The sequence below is a fragment of the Gambusia affinis genome, linkage group LG06 (genome assembly GCF_019740435.1).
Source record: "Gambusia affinis linkage group LG06, SWU_Gaff_1.0, whole genome shotgun sequence".
Classification (NCBI taxonomy): domain Eukaryota; kingdom Metazoa; phylum Chordata; class Actinopteri; order Cyprinodontiformes; family Poeciliidae; genus Gambusia; species Gambusia affinis.
This window is the reverse complement of record NC_057873.1, coordinates 21,736,854-21,759,273: the sequence shown is the minus strand read 5'-3', so window position 1 is coordinate 21,759,273 and position 22,420 is coordinate 21,736,854. Positions and strand designations below refer to the sequence as shown.

At 39.0% G+C, this 22,420-nt stretch overlaps 2 protein-coding genes across 6 annotated transcripts; one reads left to right on the top strand and one right to left on the bottom strand.

The window, feature by feature from the left end:
- The first annotated feature begins 2,266 nt into the window (after positions 1–2,266).
- On the top strand, positions 2,267–14,516 carry slc1a5 (solute carrier family 1 member 5). 4 transcript variants are annotated; one of them, XM_044120665.1, is made up of 9 exons: positions 2,267–3,052; positions 7,599–7,641; positions 7,756–7,803; positions 7,928–8,094; positions 9,010–9,243; positions 9,378–9,572; positions 9,707–9,841; positions 11,458–11,569; positions 13,457–14,516. In XM_044120665.1, the coding sequence occupies exons 1-9, from the start codon at positions 2,511–2,513 to the stop codon at positions 13,463–13,465; spliced, it is 1,485 nt and encodes a 494-aa protein (XP_043976600.1). In that variant the 5' UTR covers positions 2,267–2,510; the 3' UTR covers positions 13,466–14,516. The 4 variants fall into 4 exon arrangements, with proteins under 4 accessions (XP_043976600.1, XP_043976599.1, XP_043976601.1 ...); XM_044120664.1 differs by lacking the exon at positions 13,457–14,516 and having other exon boundaries at positions 2,269–3,052; positions 11,458–12,177; XM_044120666.1 differs by lacking the exons at positions 2,267–3,052; positions 13,457–14,516 and adding an exon at positions 3,078–5,259 and having other exon boundaries at positions 11,458–12,177.
- Positions 14,517–18,630: 4,114 nt separating this feature from the next.
- On the bottom strand, positions 18,631–22,027 carry LOC122833235 (fukutin related protein). 2 transcript variants are annotated; one of them, XM_044120663.1, is made up of 2 exons: positions 21,978–22,027; positions 18,631–20,845 (listed from the first exon to the last, which is right to left on the bottom strand). In XM_044120663.1, the coding sequence occupies exon 2, from the start codon at positions 20,738–20,740 to the stop codon at positions 19,151–19,153; it is 1,590 nt and encodes a 529-aa protein (XP_043976598.1). In that variant the 5' UTR covers positions 20,741–20,845; positions 21,978–22,027; the 3' UTR covers positions 18,631–19,150. The 2 variants fall into 2 exon arrangements, with proteins under 2 accessions (XP_043976598.1, XP_043976597.1); XM_044120662.1 differs by lacking the exon at positions 21,978–22,027 and adding an exon at positions 21,626–21,975.
- Positions 22,028–22,420: the final 393 nt, after the last annotated feature.

Here is a 22,420-nt window from a genome sequence, read left to right as displayed (position 1 = left end):
GTTTCAAGTCCAAAACAAATTCAATCCCCATTTGTCTATTTGACACTCAGGAGGAGAGCAAATAAACACCCAAAGGAGGGAGGTCGCATCAAAGTCCAGTGGCAGCGTACAGCTGCGGAGAAATGCTCCGCCTCTCTTCGGTTAATGCGCCCTAGTTTAACTGCTACTCTAATAAAACGGAGTAATCCGGGACGGGATTAGTCCATGTGGCTTCGCTTTGAATGCAACACACCTTAAAGGCATTTAGGATCACATGAACTGATTGTATCATTTGGACAGAAGTCAGAATTTCTTTTGCCAGCAATTTATTTTGAAGATTTTGAAAGTTGCATTACCTTTTCTTAACGTATTTATTTGAGTTAAGTCTTTTCTGCATCAAACTGTTAAAATACTCAAGGCAAATCTCGCTCCATTTGAAATCGTTTCAAATATATTTCTGAAAAGTGCAGAGTACATTCGTATTCAAGCTCTTCTAATCTGACACTCTTGAATGAACTTTAGGGCAACCGGTTGCTTTCTGAATTCAGACATCTGTTAACCAGATCATACAACCTGATCCCAAGCTTTAAATATCTCATGGATCCCTGTTTTTTTCCCCCCATCAATCAAAAAATGGAGCATGAAAACCTACTAAAAGAGAATTGAACTGATCAGCCAAAGACAAAATAATTCAGAGAAGCAGCCAAGAGGCCCCTGGTCACTCTGGAGGAGCTGCAAAGCCAGACTGTAGCAGGGTGGCACACAGAGGGTGTTCTCCACACATGAGGTCAAAATGGTGGTCGATATATGTGGTGTGAAACAAACAATGCACGTTTCACTGAAACATGGAGGTGGCAGCTTTATTTTGTGTCGATTATTGTCTTCAGCAGGGACATGAAAGCTGGTCAGAGTAAATAAGTGGAAGTTGCATTGTACAATTGTATGATTTAGATCAGAGCATGTCTTAGAATGGCCCAGTCAAAGTCCAGACCTAAATTCAACTGAGAATTTGTGGTAAAACTCGAATAATGATGTTAAGAGATGCTCTCAGTCCAGCACTGACTCAGATTAGAATTTTTTGCAAGAAGAATTGCATGCAACTTTCAGTTTTTCGATGCTGGTAGAAGCAAACCCTAAAACGCCAGCAGGTTCAGATGATAGTTATTCAAAGGTGTTCACTCTAAGAGGAAAAATACAAATGCACAATGGAGATCTTTGGTTTTGTTTTGCAAAAAACAAGATGAAGAATGTCTCATTTTTCTTCTGTCGTTTTCACAATCATTTCTACTGTATGTTGACTCCGCAAATGAATACAACAAGATTTGTAGTTGCAGAGGAACAAAATAAGAAAAGATTTGAACTCTTTCTCAGCCTGTATAGGGTTCATCATAACTTGTATTTACCCACTCTAACATTGAGTGTAACTTTAGGTAAGTGATGCCTGTAGTGCTTTGGATGATGAATAAATTTGGTTGGCTATTCCTGGGAAGATGCACTTTTTTCACAGTGAATTACTGGAGTGTAAAACCTCAGAGGTTGTCTCTTGCATTTACTTCAAGATTCTTCAAGACATGTGGCCAGGTTGGTTCAGATAGCAGTTCTATCTTGATAATAATAATAATAATAATAATAATAATAATAATAATAATAATAATAATAATAATAATAATAATAATAATAATAATAATAATAATAATAATAATAATAATAACTTAAACACAGCTTTTTGCATTTACTTAGTTTATCTTTGGCATTCACGTTTCACTGAGATATGTTATGGAGGTATGCTGCTTCATTCTGTTGCATCCTATTTAGAATTCAATAAAATTAAATATACATCTTCTCATTAGTTATGAAACTGCAAGCACAGTTGTTCTATTTGCATAAGGAAATCGTCGTGTAGTGTCACTTTTTAGCATGATGCAACAGATGTTACGGGTTTCATCTGATCAAACGTTAGCTAAATATGTTTTTAAATATGTTTTTAATTATTTGCTTTTAGTTTTTTACTGCCAAAAAAAATGTGAATGTGGTATCATATTTAATCGCAATCAAGAGAGCTTGTTTATGAATCTACTTTATAAGGATATTTAAATGGTCATACACTAAATGGAAGGTTGTTTCTCAAACTTTGTTTATTTCTCCAGGCGGCCACTGTAGTGACTTACTTTCGCAGCAAGTTTTCAAACATTAAAATGCAATTGTTAAACTGAACAACTAATGGCACTAACGGCCAAAAGTTTTTATTTATTTATTTATTTTTATTTTTTCATGACCGCAATGTGGACAGTGTTTCCTCCCGGAACACAACACGCCCAGTCTTACGTCAAAGGGGAGGAGACGGAGGTTTAAAATGCCGGTAAAACGTGTGGCTACAACATCTGCTCCTCCTCGTCAGAACAACCCGAAGAGAAGGAAGTGGGTCGTGAACCACGCTGAAGCTCTGAGAGACTCCCGCCTAATTTAGAATCACGATAAAACCCGAGTGTTCTTCTCAAAGTTTAGTTTTAAGTTGAGTAACTTTGAGCAACATGGCAGAGAAGGTGGACCTGGAGGAAGTGAAGGCATCCAACGGCGAGGCGCACCGCGATGGACCGCTTGCCAACGGGTTTACCGGGCAGCGGAAGGGCAGCCCGGAATCGATGTCCGAGCGGGTAAAGAGGATCGTCAGGGCGAATCTGCTGGTGATCCTGACCGTGGCCGGGGTCATCGTGGGGGTCTTCATTGGGCTCGGTGTGCGCACCGCGTCGCCGACCCTAACCCAGCAGATCTACATCGGCTTCCCCGGCGAGATCCTCATCCGGCTGCTGAAGATGATCATCATCCCCCTGGTGGTGTGCAGCTTGGTGTCCGGAGCGGCGAGCATCGACCCCAAAGCTCTGGGGAAGCTGGGTGGCTGGGCCATGCTGTTCTTCTTGGTGACCACCTTGATAGCCTCGTCCATCGGGGTGGTGATGGCTTTCATTATCAAGCCGGGAAATGTGGAAATGAACACCACCGCAAACGCTAAAGACATGGATGATGATATCCCGGCGAACAAAGAAGTTATCGACTCCTTCTTAGACCTGATAAGGTGAGTCTGAAAGTTGTTCATATTAACCCACAACATATATTTCCGTCAACGTGGTGATACTACAGCCATATTACACACGAGGCAAGGGTTCACCTGGTGGAGAGGTCGCGCTTCTTGTAATGACAACAAGCAGTTGCATCAGCTTCTGTCCTCGTGCGTGTTAAACCCCTACAAGACGCGCTTCTTTGCCTCTCTTTACACGCGCGCATTAGCTCCACTGTTTAAAACCAAGTCAAAACTGGATGATATATGATGAAATAAATCTCCTAATCATTGACGTCAACTATATATTTTTAAAAGTTATCAACATAGTCGATGTATTGCTTGACTTATTTTTTAATAATGTCCCTTTTTGAATTACTTTTTCCCGAATCCCGACCCTATAAACTGGACCTCACTGGACATGGTTTAGATATCGTGATATCTAAACCAACATGAGATATCTCTTAAGGTCACGAATATGTAAGCCCGTCCTCTTGAGGTTCTTTTCAGAAATTAGCCTAAATGCTAACCTCAGGTAAGGGGTTGTACCTGAATACACCAGGAGGTTCTTGCCTGTGGCCTCACACTTTGAAATAGTGTAATAATGTCACTATTGCCCTCAAACACACCAGAGTATTACTGACTTAAAAAAAAATAATTTTTAAGAAGTGGTGATGGCTTGTTGTACATTTTTTCACATCACACGTCATAGTTTTTCTTTCCGTGAGTAGTGCGGTCACACCTCTTCCTGTTCCTGTTACCAGAAAAAAAAAAAAAAAAAGTGGTACCATAGTTTCCCCTTACTTTGTTCCAGTGAAGTCAGAGGGTCTCCGTTCACAGAAAGCAGAGTACCGCATGGAACCAGACTGCAGCTGGCTGATGATTGGTTGGATTATATTTAGACTCAAGTTGTACATCTACACACAGCGAAATCCGCTCTGGTGTGTCCTAATTCAGGAAGCTGGCTGCCTGAACTGGTTTTTCCTCCTTGGTAGCGTTACTTTTTTGCTCGTGTGTCATATTCATGGGACGTATGTTTCTTCACCTTACTTTTGAGTACATGGAAGCAGCTGTGCTCAGAGTAGAATAATAATTGAGTGGGATCTTAGTATCTTTTGACAAATTGTCAGTTTATTTGTTCTGAAGACAGAAAAAAAACATAAGCTAAACATGGTGAGCTTATTTCACATAAAATTTAACTTTTTTGCTCATGTAACATGCTGTTATTAGCTTGTAAATTAGTTTAGGTTTTATTTTTTTGCTCTGGGAATGACATCTCACTAATATGACTTTTAATCCGCTTCATAGAAAATATTTGTAGTTTTGCAACTTTTTTTTTATATCCTCAAGCAACCGTAATGCCAGAAACCGGTCTATGTTTCACAAGAGTCCTTGGAGCTTGCTTTTCTTAGAAGAGACTAAATTTTTTCCTAAACAGTAAAAAAAACAAAAAAAAAAACAGCAGACACAACTTGACTTCTCATCCCCATCCACAAGTGTGCTCACATTCAGTGCAGCTGTTGCATAATGTTATTTTCAAGGCAGCCTTTAGTAATTATGGATGTATTTTCCACATCTCCTGCTCCTCCTCCTGCAGTGCCACCTAGTCACAAATATCCACTTCCTGGAAAAAGCAGCTCTTATTTTTAAGAAAACTGCAGGGTGCAACAGGGCAGAAGGTATTTAGTCATTAGCATGATCCCATCACTTTGCATGCAAATACGCCTCTGATTGGCCAAACTCTCTCTTTTGTCCCACATGCAGATTATTCTGGTGTTGATCAAAGGATACAGAAAAATTAGAAACCATGCGGGGGTAGGAGGCTGTCCCTCGATGCTCACATGATCAAAGTCATAGCAACACTTGGAGCATTTTTCGCAAAGAGTTTCAAGTACCCTGACTGTTATTAAAAGATTAACATTGTTGCCTCCGGATATTTATCAAGGCATGTCGCAAAACCCGTTCCGTGACTTGCAACACCATCACCTAATTTTAAGGATGCAGAACTTCACATTTAAGTTTGTGGGAGTAAAGTAAGCACACCCTCCTTCTTTTGTAGGGTTTGAAATACCAGGACATAATTAGAAAATCTGTCAGTGTTTATTAGAATGCATTTTTCCTACAGAATGTGGACAAGACAACAGGCCTGAGACGATAGAACCGGAGGGGTTACCGAGAAACTAGCAACAATTACAACAACAATTAAAAATGACATCTTCAGTAGAGTAAGTTGAAGCATAAGAACAGCACAAAAAATCGCAGAGAAATGGTAATTGAGATGCGTTCGTTTACTAAAAATAGACATGTCGTGGGTGTCAACAGACTTCAAGAGGACAAAAAAAAAAAAAAGAAAGAACACTTTTGTACCTAAGTTTTACGTAGGTGGCTGAGTTCAGCATCTGACTACAGCAATCATTTGTTTCCAGCCTGAAGAGACGTTTATCTCATGTTGGGCACATGCCGTCACCACGCACAAGCATGTGTGTGCTTCCACACTATCCTAATCACACAGCTGGTCTCTCATTAGAAGGAGCCCCCATCTCTCCGTCTTGCTCTGTGTTTTGGTGGCTTCACAGTTGGGTGGGTCTGAGCTGTTTGACAAACAGCAGCCTTGCTCACAGATCCAGGTCGGGTTTAATGTTTAATGTCGCTGTTTGGTTGGGGATAAGTTACTGTATCTTTAAAACTGGAAACAGACGGACCCAGTTTACAACATGTTTGCAGGCACTCCGATGCATCCGTGTTGACATTTCTTATCTCGTGCTTTTTCCTTTCACACATAAACCAAATGTCTACTAGTACAGTCAATGTGTGATGTCACCTGTTAGATTTACATGCAATCAAAGATGTTTAGCTAGACCAGCACAAAAATGTGAAAGTAAATATGAATTTTTCCTAACCTTACCCCCCAGTTAGGTTAGCTAACTTGGTGGATTGTTCATGTTTATACCAAAAATAAATACTAAGATCATTTTTGTTTATCATGCGTTCATGAATCACCAATATTAACAGCTGTTAGGTTTAAAGCCAAACATTTATTCTTCCTTGTTGACCTGCCCTGGATTTGGGGAGGCAACAAAACTCCAAGTCTACTTAAACAAAAGAAGGACACACCTTCGTAGCATCGTGTGATGGAATGCTTTGTGTGTCTCAGCCAGCGTTGGCATGACAATGACACCTTTGTGTTTTATCTCACAATTTACATAGCAATGTCGCATTGACTCGTAGAAGAACTTGACGGGCTCCGAATAAAGCGATCGGCGGAGGATGATTCACTGGAAAGCTGGTATTCATGATGGAGTTTCACATCAACATGTGGGACAAAGTCGCCTCCAAAATAGGGAAGCGGGACCAGACTGCTTAGGTGTGATCAGTTTTACTAACAAACTATTGTATGTTCCAAGTTACAGTGGACGGTGCCATGCAGGCACTTTGTCTTCTAATGACCCCATCTAAATACATTCAATTACAATAGGAAAGTTTCTTTATTTCTAAAATGTAATTAAAATAATAAATTACTCACAAAGGGCTTTAATTCAGGTTTTTTGTTGCTATGGGTTTAAACTTGTAAAAGGCATCAGAGAATATCAATATTATATGACCAATAAAAAAAAGGTTTTCAATCCAGAAATCTTTAGTTATGGCTGAAACAATCAACATTGCTAATGCTAAACTACTTCCACATAAAGGCAGGTGAGACCCAAAAGTATACTTTGCTGTATCCTAGGACATTAATGGAAAGTTGAGTAGAAGGAAAATGGTTGTCGGCAAAAGGTGAAATCCATTTTTCAGGATGTGGCCATGCTGGTCAGCTATGAGAGCCGATCGAAGAAAGATGTTCCAATTCCAATATCTGACGGAGTGATAGGAGCGTCTGTAATAATTATGGAACTATATTATTGCTTGTATCGCTGATTTTTAAAGTGTTTTTCCTCCTTCATTTTAAAATATCCAGTAAACGTAAGAATAGTGCACTAAGTAGTCCATAGCTTGTGTTTTTGGAAGCCTTTCTCAGCCTTCAGCCTCTGTTTTCAGTTGCATGCCGCCTCATCACATGACGTTTGAGCCTGATGATTTCAATGATTGGCTGACGAGAAGGAGCTTGTGAAGTTAATCCCTATTGCGCTAAATCTACTGCAGACATCTGAGAACAGGGGTATCGAGTACACAAGGCTTTACAAGTTCTTGAGGGGGGATATAATTTGCAGTTGGATTTAATGTATGTAGAAGCTTTTTGTACTAGTTAGTGCAGACTTATTACCTCCATGGCATTAAATAATCGGAGCACAAAGGAGGGGGAAAAGAGGTTTAATAGTTTAGTTCTTTGTGGCAGCTGAAGAAAAGGGTACAACTCAAGGTTCTCTGGGATGTACTGCTGCAAAACTACATAAACTGCTCAAATTAGACTCAAGGATTTAGCTATAATACGCTGATCCATCTTACAGGTCTTGTAAGACATGGGCTTAAACATTTCTGCTCCACTGTTTTATTAACTTTGGGGTTTTTTTTCCTCATGTATGTGGGAAGTGAAATAATATGCGTCGTCTTCATTTCTTTTTCACAGAAACATCTTCCCCTCCAACCTGGTGTCTGCCGCCTTTCAGTCGGTGAGCATTAGACCTTAAATCTGTGATTTTATTTTCTAGATAATAACGTTACATAACAAAAGCTGCTTTTGTACTCCTTAATTAATATACATTTTTTTTATTCTTCCCCACTAGTATGGCACCTCCTACAAGATGAAAAACGCGTCCGGAATCCTAGAGAAGGTGAGGGATTTATTTGGTTATCAACAAAACTTCACAGATAATAATTTTAAGATGGTTTGCTTCCTCTTACAGTTTTTTTTTGTTTTTGTTTTTTTTTTCTAAACAAATGCGCACTTCTTTTCAGGTTCCCATTGGAACAGATCAAGACGGGATGAACATCCTTGGATTGGTGGTGTTCGCTATTGTTTTCGGTGTGGCCCTGAGGAAGCTGGGCGAAGAAGGAGAGATCCTCATCAAGTTCTTCAACTCCTTCAACGAGGCCACCATGGTGCTGGTGTCCTGGATCATGTGGTAAGAAAACGCCCCTTGTTAATGTTTGGTCGTTTTGAGGGTTTGCAAAAGTGAGGGGGGACACAGAAAAAAAAAAAATTGCAACACATTTCAAATTTGAACAAGTAGGACACTAGAAGATTTCGGATTTCTGTTGCATGTTTGTTTTAATTACTCAATAATTACATTTTAAATGATTCATTTTAAATCATTAGGAAGCTTATGTTTTTATAATCTCTGCTACTACCGGTGGCACTTGAATTTTCAGGGGAACTGTTTTAATTTTTTTTTACAATGCAAATATTAGATTAGTAGTTCAGACAAACTTATTGATTCCAGAAATTCTGTTGAAATAATAAATATTACACAGAGTTATCTATTTCATGAATACGTTGTTGTTGCAATGAATAATGGTTTCACTGGTCAAGTGAAAAACATTCTAATAAATAATAATTCTGAATTTTAAAATTGATTTAGATTTCTATGTAAATTGTAAATTCATTGCCCAGCTTAACAACACCAGTCTCAACTTTATCCAAATCATAACCGTCCTCTGTGGAAAACGGTCCCAAGAGTTTAGGAATTAGAAATTGTGCAACACTAATAATTTTGCTTTGCTCTCGACATATTTTAAGTACTCAACTTAAAGCTCTTTTCTTTCCAAAATTTCCTAAAATCAAGTAGTAGCATCATTTTTGACATAGTACTGAAACTGAAGATTTTATTTCTAGGCTCTTTAGACATGTTTGTCAGGGATGTTAACACATCTAGAGGGTGTTACTAGTTTGAGACCTTTCAGACAAAAAAATGTTTTCTCAAACAAAGCATTGTAAGTCTGTTAAGTAACCTTTATCAGCGAGGAACGTTTCCTTTGTGCTGTGTTCCAGAAACCTGACCTGCAGTATTGTCCTGGTCTTTTCTCTCGCCTGGCTGCAGGTACGCCCCTATAGGTATCATGTTCCTCGTCGCAGGTAAGATTGTGGAGATGGACGACGTCGGCAAGCTGTTTGCCAGCCTGGGAAAATACATCGCCTGCTGCATGATTGGCCACGCCATTCACGGCCTGCTGGTGCTGCCCCTCATCTACTTCATTTTTACCAGGAAGAACCCCTACACCTTCCTGTGGGGCATCTTCACAGCCTTGGCCACGGCTTTTGGAACGAGCTCCAGGTATTTCAGCTCAAACTCGCCTCTGTTTGCTCAGTTGGGGTTGCTGAATATCCACAAACTGAGGCTCTCCTGTTGATGCAACCACACGCCCCCACGCTCCTCCCCTGCTCTGAAACTCTGCTTCCTGTTTCCAGCTCTGCCACTCTGCCCCTCATGATGAAGTGCGTGGAGGAGAAAAACGGCGTCTCCAAGCACATAAGCCGCTTCATCCTGCCCATCGGCGCCACGGTCAACATGGACGGCGCCGCGCTCTTCCAGTGTGTGGCGGCGGTTTTCATCGCCCAGCTTAACAACACCAGTCTCAACTTCATCCAAGTCATAACCATCCTGTACGTCTGCGGTGATGCGACTCCATTTAAGCGGATCGGTTTAAAACTATGTGTGAAGATGCATTTACAGCTCCTTCATTGTGTTAGAAAGTTTGGTAATTGAGTTTGATGACGTTGTGGCTTGTGTTTGTCAGTGTGACGGCGACTGCGTCCAGTGTTGGAGCTGCAGGTATACCTGCGGGCGGCGTGCTGACCCTCGCTATAATCCTGGAGGCCATTGGACTGCCCACCAGTGACATCTCTCTCATCCTGGCTGTTGACTGGCTTGTGTGAGTAGAAAACAACCGTCATATTTCATAAACTTTAATGAATTTTGTCTTATCCAGAGCAACACAAAGCAGGGCACAAAAACACAAGAGTGAAGAGAGCCAAGTTGCAATAACTAAATCACTTATGAAATAATTATTTAAATGTCATTAGTTTATAAAAACTGGGATTGAATGGAGAAATTTATAAAACACGGAAATTATTATATATGCGCCTCAAATAAATAACAAATTTTAAAAATCACATAACTTTTTATTAGAATTTAATGAAGTGTTTCATATTCCTGTGCTGAGGCACATCATGGATTAATTTAAGCTGTCAACTTTATTCATCAAACTCAGTGGGTGTTATTAGAGGAGCTTCTGTAGAGATCCTGACATTTGATTGGCTGCTTCAAAGAGCAAGTCAAGACGACTTCCAAGTTTCCTAGGACTCTGTGGCCAATAATTTCACTGCTAGTGTGGCAACAACTTCGATAACTCGCTGTAATTTATTTACTACAAATTCTGGGAGAACAACTCTAGCATCTGTATGTCTTGTTTGGTCTGAAATATCGCTAATAGGTTCACAGGAGAGCTCACTGTGGTGCGGTGTGGAGAAAGCGGCAACAGACTTCGAACAGGATCAACGTTAGCCCCGCCCACTAGCTGTCGTCGGCTAACACGTTCTTGTGAACATATTAGACATTTCAGATCCAACTAGAAATACAGGGGCTAAAGGTGCTCACCCAGAGTTTGTGTAAATAAATTGCAACAAGTTAATTATCCTATTGAAGTTATTTCTGCACTTTTAATGGAAGACATTGATCTCAGAGTCAGCAAAGTTGGGGAAAAAGTTGTAGTGACCTCCTGTTTTAAGCAGCCAATCAGACACCAGGGTCTCAATAGAAGCTGCCCTACTAGTCCCGCCCACTGAGTTTGAGTTCCAGCACAGGATCACTAAATAATTTTATTAAATACGTCTAGTTTATAAATGAAATTCAATTGAGGCATATGTAATTAATTGTACATTTAATAAATTGTTTGTGTATTTCCCATTTTAAAACAATGACACATTTATATAATTATGTCAGAACTTGTTTATGTATTGTCATCTGGCACTGTTTGCTCTCAATGTAACTGAGGTGAAAGGAAAAAGACAAATGATTTCAAAAATCTTTTAGAAATACAAATCTGAAAAGTGTGACTTTAGACTTGCGTTAATCTGATAACCCTGAAAAAAATCCAGTTCAACGAACTGCCTTCAAGTCTCCTAATTAGTAAATGGAGTCCACGTGTGTGTAATTTTATCTCTGTTCAACCCACCATTTGAAAACAGAAAGAGTAAGGCACAACTTCAAACCTGACAAAGACACGGCCATCTACCTGAAATGACTGTGGAAAAAAGAGCATTTATAGACAAATGGCTAAATGACTGAGTTACCATGGCAACTTTTGGAAAAGTGGCTAACAATTATTGAAAGAGGTCACATTTTAAACTCCAAAGCCATATGGGGAACGCAGCGAAGATTTGGAAAATCATTAATTTGACTTTCTGATTGCCGTGTAATTCAAGCCTTGTATCGCTTCTGCATCATAAGATTAAATCTCTCTTCTTATCCCGTTTTGTCCCTCTTTAGTGACCGCACCTGCACGGTGCTGAATGTGGAGGGCGACGCCTTCGGAGCGGGGCTCCTGCAGCACTTTGTGGACAAAACATCCAAACGCGAAGGAGTGGAGGAGCTCAGCGAGGTGAGGATGGACAGAGATGCGTCCGCCGCCATGCCCGAGCACTCGCCGCTCATCGATAAACGAGGCTTGGAGGGCGCAAAAGGAGACCTTTCCTCCGAGAAAGAGTCGTCCATGTAACGCCGATTGCGACTTCTACCGCAAACCCGCCTAGAAAGACAAAACTTAAGCTCCCCCCTGTTAAGAAAAGAGTCCAAGGAGAGAGGACGGACAGCACACTACAATGCAAAGCAACGCTCTCGGACCTCAAATACTTTTCTGGACGGGGTGCAGCTAATATCTTATGGGATATGCAGAAACCATGATAAACTCACTGGGTTATTTAATTTTTTAGGGCAGTATGAGACTAATATTTTTATTATTATTATTATTATTTTTTAATACTTCTCCCTCATGTTTATTTGATGTATTCGGTTGGTCTACTCTGAAATCAGATTGGAAGGTTTCATAAGCCACTTAAAAGAAAACAGACTATTTGCATCGAGGAGCTCAGCACATGACGCATTTATTCATGCTGGACAAATGAATATGGATGTCTGTTGCTAAAGCGTTCTCCTATCTTATATGGCGTCACTGTTCTTCTGACAGGAACTGTCTTTTTATACATATATTTAAAAAAATAAAAATAGCGTCCATAGTTACCACTAGTCCTTTTTTTCAGATTTAAACCTGTCAGGTTTTGTAATGCCGCATGTGAAATTAAAGCAATAAGAATGATTTTTTTTTTTTTTTCCAAATGGGATCCAGATTAAAAAATGTAAAAAAAAAAAAAATCTCCCTATACATATAGCCACTTTCATGCAGGTTTCTTCCAGTGGAGAGTTTAATAGATCTGCATCAATGCAGCGGTGCTCAAATGTTACAAACTGGGCAGTGGACAACAGTCCTATTCTTGTTGTTGTTTGTCGTTGCATTGTTAATATTAGAGTCTTTATGCCTTTTTGGTTTAGAATCGCGACCAATCATTCGTGACCAATCGTTTTATCGGCTAGTGTCCTTTTAGGTTTTTCAATTGAGGTAGACACTTTGAAGAGATAAACAATTTACAACACGCTGCTGTAATCTCTAGTCATTGCCTTAAACAAGATGATTTCTGAGCAAAATGCTTTTGTGCATGTGGAGGAAGGAGTTTTGCTCCGTGCTGCTGTAGGTGAAGTGCACACAGCTGCTCATAATAGTAGAGGCTGTGCTTTATCATTTGCTTTGACTATCTGAAGCTGTTTTAGCTAACTTTGCAGGAACATGTGGAAGTTTAATTGGAGGACTGATTGAAAACAAAGTCCAGTCCAATTTTAATTCATAATATTAGAAAAGCACTTTTTTTTTTTTTTATATAATTCTGATTTTTAGATCTGCAGAAGAACCAAAGGTACAATCTGTAACTAGCTGCACTAAATAGAGATTATTGGAACCATTCTTTTGTACTGTAATTGGTTCCTTTACATTTTTTATTTTAGTATCCCATCCTTTGCAGAGAGCACAATGATTCCTTCACTTTGGTGATGGAGATCCAACTCCACATGCTGCAAGGACGTAGTTCATCTGTCCGCCTTACACCTGCATTCAAACGGCCAAGATGATATTTGGAAAAAATGTTTTATAGTTAGTCGGGTTTTTTTCTTCTTATTGTTTTGAAGGCTTTTTTTTTTAGTCTGTAATAATTGTGGTTATTCATAACCAAATGTTCTCTTAATGTTGGTTTTCCCCATGCTATTTGAGGGGTGGGGAAAAAAGCCATATAGTTGTTACTGTATTCCAAAAGCTACTAGATGAAATATTTCCCAAAGGAAAATGAAGGAGCACAAGCGTTGTGACTCGTCTCGCTAGACGGACTTTACCTTCTTAAAAAGACAACAGAGCCTCAGGTTTGACGTTTGCCTTGTTCTTCAGGTGCTGTAAGACCAAAAAAATCAAAGTCGGCTTAATGAAGGAGACGCCTGAACTCTTGAGGACGCGTGGTGACACCTTTTTTATTATCTCTACTAATTTTGGATTCTTCTCTTTTCACCTGCCCTGACTTCCCCACATGCTGCTGCCTCTGTGCAGGCTGCAGCTTTTCACCAGAGTATAAATAGAGCGATGACCCCAGTTTCTTGCATAATGTATGGTATGCTTACTGTGTCCGTCATGTCCATTCTCAAGTTACCTTCGACTGCAGACACGTCTGCATTTTTAGTCTGGCAGCAGGACCGGATGGGCTGGTTTTACCGTTAAGCTGAAGACATAATGAACTTTGCAAAAGGATGTCTTATTGGGACTTATTTATGTTTTGGATATTACAGCCACAAGAAGAAACACTTCTTCTTCTTTGAAGCTCTAGGCCTCTATATGTCTTTGAATGTCCATTTGTAATAGTTTATATTTATTTTTAATCCAAATCTAAAGGATTTGTTTTTGCCAATGTGTTGTGATATAATAACAAGAGTCCAAATTTTGGTTTTTCTCTCTCCCAGATGGATGGTAGTAGATTTGTCGCATTTTGTTATGCTTGTTTCTGAATCGCATGAGTGACATGTACGCTGAAGAAGTCATTTTGGTTTAAAACTGTTTTTGGTTTGATTTTTTTTTTTTTTTTTTTTTTCCATGGTTTTGATGTTTTAAGTGGAAAATTATAGCAGCAGAATACATGTTAAAATTTTTTTTTGCCTTTGATGTATTGAATATCCGAAGCAGACCTGAAGTCTCGTCATTTCTCCTGTGTGTCCCATACGTTGATGAATCTGATGAAATGTTCTGCATTTTCCCAGTACAGCTGTTCAGCCGATCAACGTTGGAGATTTCAATGCCGTTTTCTTTTTCTGTTCTAAACACCATGTGGGGGTTTTGTTCAATCACATTATTTTTGTTGCAATGAAGTTCACTGTGTTGAGGCTATACTTAGAAAACAAACTAATTTGTACCGCCACACTGTAGTCATTTGGTTAAAAACAGTAAACTGTTCTTTCTTAAATTGCCTGTGTCTGTGAGATGCTTTTTTTTTTTTTTTTTTTTTTTTTTACTGTGCTTAAAATTACCACTTGCACGTAAAATGAAGTTTACACAGACGGCACTCGTATACCCTGTTTCTGACAGGATATGAGTCAAGAATCCCTAAAAATGTGTACAATCATTTTTGTTAAAAATTTCATGGCATGTCAAAAATATTTCTTCTCAAAAGTCAGAGACAAAATATCTTTTTGGAGTTCATCAATTAATTGTGACGATTTGTCTTTGGTGACAAACTGTCGGAAAATCCGAACCCCAGTTCTTCAAATTCCAAAATGTAAGTAATGTTTTAAGTCAGAAGTGAAATTAAAATATTGTTTTAATCCTAAATCTGCCATTTTTTATACTCCTGGCAGATCCCCATAAGTTAAGTCGCACAGAAACAGAATTTATTTATTTATTTATTTATAGCCACGAAAATTAAAGATTTGACCCATCATTTGGCAGAATTAGTTCATTTGAATTATGATATTGTTTTATTACACAAAATACTTAACAAGGTCTTAGGTGAACGTCAAGACAGAAGCTTAACTGAATGTAATTTCATCCTATTTATGCAACACCATTACCAATACAAGTACATTTAATCCCACAGCATAATTCTTCCATCGTCATGTTCTACCTTGCTTCCAAGAGCTTCTTTCTTGATTGGCAGTCTGTAGTTCTTGGCGATGATGCTTGGGTTGCTCTTAGACAGTTAAATATTTTATTTCCTTAGAGCAGGGGTCTCAAACTCCAGTCCTCAAGGGGCGCTGTGCTGCAGTTTTTAGATGTGCCACAGGTACAAAACACTGGAATAAAATGGCTTAATTACCTCCTCCTTGTGTGGATCAGTTCTCCAGAGTCTTAATGACCTTATTATTCTATTCAGGTGTGGAGCAGCAGAGGCACATCTAAAAGTTGCAGGACACCTTGAGGACTGGAGTTTGACACCCCTGCCTTAGAGGATATCAATCGTAGATGGGTAAAACTTTAACACACTTATTATTGAGACTTGCTTAGGAGTGGATAAGGAATGGATAACATTCCAAACCTCGCAGAAAACGTATGGAGGAGGACTAAAAGCAGGGCCGGTGCCAGGAAATAAACCAACTCAATGGATTCACATTGAGTTGGTTAATAGGAAAAGCCTGATGATGGCTGCAAAAAGTGTGTGTTTTCTGGCACGTTAAGCCAGGTAGTTGTGAAAGCAAATATATTTAAAGACAAAAAAAAAAGTGCTCAAAAAAAAGTGTTAAAGATGAGGGAAAAGAGACTTTTCATGGTAACCGTCGGAGTGTCCCTAACTATCCTAAGCTAATCCGTAGCCTGGCAAGTAAAAGTGACATATTTAAGTGTGGTATGCACTAGTCTGTTTTTTTTCAGTGCTCATATCATCCACCAAGATACAAGGATAATCCACCAGTCTGAGAATTGTTTTTAAAGATTTTATAAATTTTTTTTTGTTCTACTGTGAGAACAATTTCTTAAAGGTCTGAAACATTCAAGAAAAGTCACGGTGTTCCCAGGAATTGTGTGCTTAAAGGTTCACCTTGAAGCCAGTCTGTTTGAGAGTGGGGAAAACGGAAACAAAGTACAGAGTTGCATGTCAGGCTCTACAAGTCTCATTCAACATGTTAAAGATTGAAGTCAATGACAGTGCTGCTACTAAAAGACCAAACAGGTTTATCTAATTGAGAGAAGAATCTCCAAAAGGAAGTTGCCCATACAGGTTTGGCTTGCAAAGTTGGATCTGAACTAGAGCTTCCCCGAAAGTGAGCTTTTCACTCCCTAAACATTTGATCAAAAATAACATTTATATTTAAATATAAATGTTCATTTTTATTCTGCTTTTGTGCATTTTAGACAAAATAATGACATCAGGGATGCAAAAAGAGAAGTAAGTTAGTGTACATCATGCATTTACCTGTTACAGAATATTTTTTGCAATATACATGGACTATACTGATTTTCAGGCGTTTTAGTGGCATTGTCTAAATATAAACTGTTTTGTGAACGTCTAAAAATCAAAAACGTTAGCTTAAACATTAAGCTAATGGTAAATTAATCTACTTTCTGTTGTTTCATCTTCCTCAAAAATCAAAATAAATAAATACTTTTCAGCATATTAGATTTAATTTGCTGAGAGGAAAGTCAAAAAGCATTTCGTTGGTTTTGCCAAACCTATTTAACAGAAATTAATTTTAGACATCAAAAGGTTTAGAAAAGAACTTCTAATGAAGGAAGTAAAAGTTAAAACAAACCCGTCACTCGCCATCCCGTGTTTTTTGTTGTTTCATTTTCAGCAAATATGATCTGTTTTGATAAATGTTTGATTAATTTATATTTAAAAAATATCCCGCAATATTTATGTAGAAAAATGTACTCCCTCCTACCTGCTAATATTGTATTATAGTGAAAAAGACCCCAGTAATTTTTCAATCTGTTGAATGCAACTTCATATAGAAAAACATAATGGATGATAAAGCATTTATTTAAATTGGGAAAATTTTTTGGGAAAAAAAAAAAAAGTCCTGTCAAAGTTGACTAAATACATGTAATATACATGCTGTGCTGTTTATCTGAGCCTCTACCTAATTATGTTCGTAAGGAATGAATGATTCATCAGAATAATATGAAAAACTTTGAGCAATCTTACATATGTGACAAGGAAACCACACCCACCTGAGCGGAATCCTTCCTACACATGAAAAGTGTAAACACGTTTCTAGGAAGAATTTGAGTGAAAGGCGGCACTCTCTGCGTGGGATCAAAATGTGTTACTGTCAGACTGGTTCGTGACGAGCGGCCACAAACCAGTCCCGTAAAGCCACGTTCCTGTTTGAAGAGTCAGAAACAGACTCCAGCTACGGTCTCTCTTTCAAACGTGTTGCGCCATCTAGTGTTCATGAAGAAGCAGTGGAGGTTCTGCGTTAACAAAACATTAAAATGTAAACAAAAATATATGTTTGCAGTTCATGAGTGAAACTGTATTACAGGAAGGACTGGTGTTAGTTCTGCAGAAATGTGTGAGTATGAAATGGATAAACATGCACTGCTGTGACTTCAAACTTGAAAGTGCTTTTTTGAATAATCTTTTGAACTGATGTATTTCACACTTGATTCCATTATATTTTATATTAAGGCTAGAGGTGTCATTTATTTATTACGGCATACAAATCTTGCAGTGATGGAGAACTCATTTCACAAAATAGAAGCTTGCTCATCGCATCAGACCTGAAAGTCAAGATTGCCCCACAATTTTACCGCAAATATTTATTTTACTCAAGACCTAAAACAGCTAAAGATATGAGTTTGCAATAAACAGATTAATAAAAAAGTTTAAAAAACCCCCCATAAAGGAATAAAACATAATGACAAAAACACATTTATATATAGTTATTGAGTATCTTGCAAAATTATTTGCACCCATGATACAAATGAAATGAATAAATGCAACACAAAGTGGTGCAAAGTGGGAGAAAATGTAAATATTTAGATCAAAGTATATTCACACGTAATATTTAGATTCAAAGAAGCAAATTCTCTGAGTGTACAATTAAGTTTATCTTTGCCTAAACAGCTTAAAATTATATACACTTTTAACATAGTAGTTTGAAATGCAGCTTTTTATATTCCACATTCTTTTTGTTCCTAATTGAAGATAGTCAAGCTTCGATCTTTTCATTTGAAACACAGTCAAAAACATTGCATGGAACATCAACAAAACACGAAAACAGAATGCAAAATTAAGCAAAACTGCTCACAAGAAATGTAAATTGACCCAAACCCATTATTAAAAGACAAGGAAATACAAAAAAGGCCAAACATGGAGATGCAAAATTATGTAAACTGTGGATGTTTATACTTTACAGATAATTTCTGCTTGACTTGTGCTAGCTTTGAGTCTAGTTCAATCCAACTGTTCTTGATCCACTATGCGACAGTAATAATTTTGAAACATCTGAGAACAGAGGCCCTTTGTTTCCTCATCTTTCGTGAAGGTGTTTGGATCTACATTGCATCAATCTGCTCAAACAATCATTTACAGGACAAGGAAACCCACAAAAGGGAGCAATAAAGGAAACGCAAAGGGCCGATTGGATGCAATAATTGGTAGAAGAATTAATTTCTTGTGCAATAGATACAAACTCTGGCTTTTTTGTGTGAATTGTGAAGGAAGGTAAAGACAGACAGGGCACATTTATAGGAACCTGTTGGAAATAGCTACAACTTTAAACCTAAAACACGTTCAGAATTTTAAATAATCCACCTGTAACATTTATACAGTACAATACATTCAGTCAACTAGAGAGCAAACCAGTTGTTGATTGTTTAGGGCTAGGGTCAGTGGACTAGCAGTCTTTTAAAAAGTGTTTCTCTTGAAAAAAGCACATCACTTTTAAATTTCTAATAATGTTTTTTTAACGTCAAGCTTAACATTTGAACAAATACTAGAAAAGTTTGAGCAGCTTTGACATGTTGGCAGCTAGTAAAAGTAATCATTTTAGCAGTGCATACTCCTCAGGCATCTTTCAACAAAACATTTTTGAGGTATATATTTTTTTTCAGTAAATAAATACAATGCAACACAAACGGCTTGAGAGCACCTACTGTCGCTCATAATTTGCTTCTGTCCAGCCTTTTTTTCATAGGGTTGGGGTACTGAGGATTCTCAATCACCCCTTCTCCGAACTTAAGCTCCAGGAAGGCCCTTTGGTTGTTGGGGCCGTAGGCTGTGATGCCAGCAAAGGGCATGGGCACCAGCGGCTGCAGGAAGTGCTCTGGGAACTCCACGTCCTGTTTGTGCTCTGTCCACGTGTCTTTCGTCATGATGCCGTTGCGCGGGTAGAAAGGCCACAGATCCACGTGCAGGTGGTTGGCCTCGCTGTACTGCACTCTGTAAAAGTCTCCCTCCACTGCCCGCTCCCACACGTAGCCATTAGCATCCACTAGAGAGCCCGAGTCCAGGTTCTTCAGGTGGTCGCAGTTGGGCACGTCTTCCAGGTAGATACCCAGGTCCACGTCGTAGTCCCAGGGTATGATGTCTTGATGGCGGACGGCACCTAGAAGAGAGCCTCCCTCCAGCCAGTAACGCACACCGGAGCTCTCCAGGATATTAATGACGTATTTGGTGGTTTCTCTCAGTGCTCTCAGACAGCATGGAGGCGTCCAGCGATCCAGATAGAGGTAGTCTGGCGTGTCATCCTGCACGGTGCCAAAGCAGCGGGGAGTCTCTTTAGTGCAACCAAACCACTGTTCCTTTCCCTCAGGGAGAAGGAGGCGCTTCAGACCGAAGCTCCTCATGAGTTTCCTTGTTGCCTCCTTCAGTCGGGTGTCAGCCTTCCACTGATTGTGAGCAGAGCTGAACAGTGGCCGGTGGTTTGCCGAGAAACAAGGGCTCTCCAGGAGTTTCACCTTCCAGCCCCTTAAGGTGGTCTGAACAAAAAGGGCAGGAAAGAGAGGGCGTCCCAGAGGTACAGACAAGTTGAAAAGGTCCTCAGTGCGAATCAAGACAACAGCGTCGCCTTGTAAAGCCGTACACACACTTCCACTGCTTCCTGAAGCGGCCGGCGAGTAGGTGGCAGTCCACTCTTTGAGGTTGACGCGCAAGTGGAGGCACTGCACCGCAGATCGTGTTAAAACGGGCACCGCTACCAGCCTCACAGGCCCCCCACCTTCACCTTCCAACTCTTTAATGAGTCTCTCAAAAACTCTTGGCTGCTCCAGCTCCACGCCGTCGGGTATCAAAAGGACAAACTCTGTCTGCAAGTGAAACTCCGGCCTGTGAGCTTGTGGTGGCTGGTCGGGGCTAGGAGAGAGCACCAAAAGACGGGCGCCCTCTGGAAGTACAAGGGGAGGATACGGAAATGTGTCGGCCACAGCCACAAAGGGAAGCTCTGGACGTTGACGAAGGAAGGAGTTAGCCACATCCCCAACGTAATTCTCAAAGTTTTCAAATTCCCGAAGGAGAACAGACACACGTGGGCTTCGGCCATGGCCCTCCGCTGCCATTCCTGCATGCTCACCTCCAATGACCCCTAGCGCTCCCCCCAGAAGGGAAGCCGGCCGGGCAGCTCTCCTCGAGCCTCTACCAAGCTCCTTCCTTTTCTCCATCATCTGCTGTTGGGCTCGAGATACATAATAAAGTATGAGGAGGTTGAGGATGATGGCACCCGTTAACAGACCCTGGCACAAACTGATGCGCATGGCAAATAATACTTTTTAGCGTTTGTTGAAGGACGAATTCAAGTTTCAATGAAGGCATCCAGTGGTGGATTTTGGCTCTCCATGTGTTCGGCAGCTGGAGACAAACTAAAAGCATAAAAAGACAAAGAAATGCTATATTACTCTCTGGTTGTGTAGGCAAAAATGCATTAAATGTATCTTGAACATTTTTTATGATTTTAGATTGAAACTAAAATAACCCTAACCCTACAGTAAATTTAAAAGATAAAATAGTCCCTAAAATTGTTGGTTGTACAAATATAATGTATTTTGCAAAATAATATTTAACTTCTTTAATTTCATAGTGACCGTTTTGATTTTTCACAATGGATCTGAGCTTTGACTAAAAATTCTAATGAACTAACTGATATTTTCAAATATAATTAAAATACAAATGCAGGCTTTTCATGCATTAAAAATCCACAACAAAAACAGAAAAAAGTATCAATTTTTTATTTAATCTACTTTTTTTCACATTCAGTAAAACAACAACAATTCTTTTACATTGGTCCCACAAAAAACAACAGAGAAAACACATGCATCATCTTTTTGCTAGTTTTGTTTTTTTCTGAATTGTAAAATCTGAAATAGGAATAAAATGTTTTTTATAATGCTACAGCTTTCCCCTAGTAAACATTTATCAAAATATAGTGTATTTTAAGGACAAAAACTCTTTATTCATAGAATATACTAAAATACTGTGATTATTAAATCAAATCAAATCAAATCCTACCCAACTTCCCACCCCAAATCCACACCCGCCTCGTCAATACAAGCTTTTCTTTGGTAAAACAGATAAGTTGATTGATTAAATAATAAACGCACAACAAGAACAAGTTATCAAAAAAATATTTCAGCAATACTCACCTTTATTTGAATATGTATCATACTGTAAGACATTCTTTTGAGCAATCCAGGGAAACCCCAGCATGCATTCGTAATTCGAAATTCCAGTATTTACATTATTTTTTACCATAATATTAATATCACTATGGTGTATTTTTTTTCAGACAGCTTTGGTGAGCATTAGCTAAGGTGCCTCAACGGGAAGCAGCGAACAAAAACACAAGTCAGCATTATTTACAACGGCGGAGGAAACTGGGTTCTCATTACTGAAAATAGAAACCTGCAACATTGCCCAGGCATTCATGTAATTAATGCTTTACAATCATCCATGCAAGGAACCTCACCAAACGACTTTAGCATTATGCTAGTATACCTTTTGCCGTTGTTGCTCGGAGCAACCAGGGCGCTTCCTGTCATCGTCCTTCAGAATAAACGTATCATATAATTACCTTTTCTATCACTTTATTGGGCTATTTTTATTTATTTGGTATTTACGTTTAAAAAAATCCCCCAAATTTTCAGTCAGGAAGTACTTTTGTGGGTATTTTTATTTGAGATAAGTACTTTCTTAGCTTTCTAATTCAGTTCGTTGTGCATTTGTTGCTTGCAAATGTACATTGACCATATATCTGATAAATAAGACATTGATTTCACTACCAATGTCACAAATCGCTAAATTTTAGAAAAAGCAAATTTATTTAGTTGATTACTTTACAAGAGGCACTATAGTAGAAGTATTCAGCTGACATTAGTAAACAAGATAATGGGTGTTGTGAGTAACTTTGAACAGATTTAGGCAAACTCTCAGAAGAACTT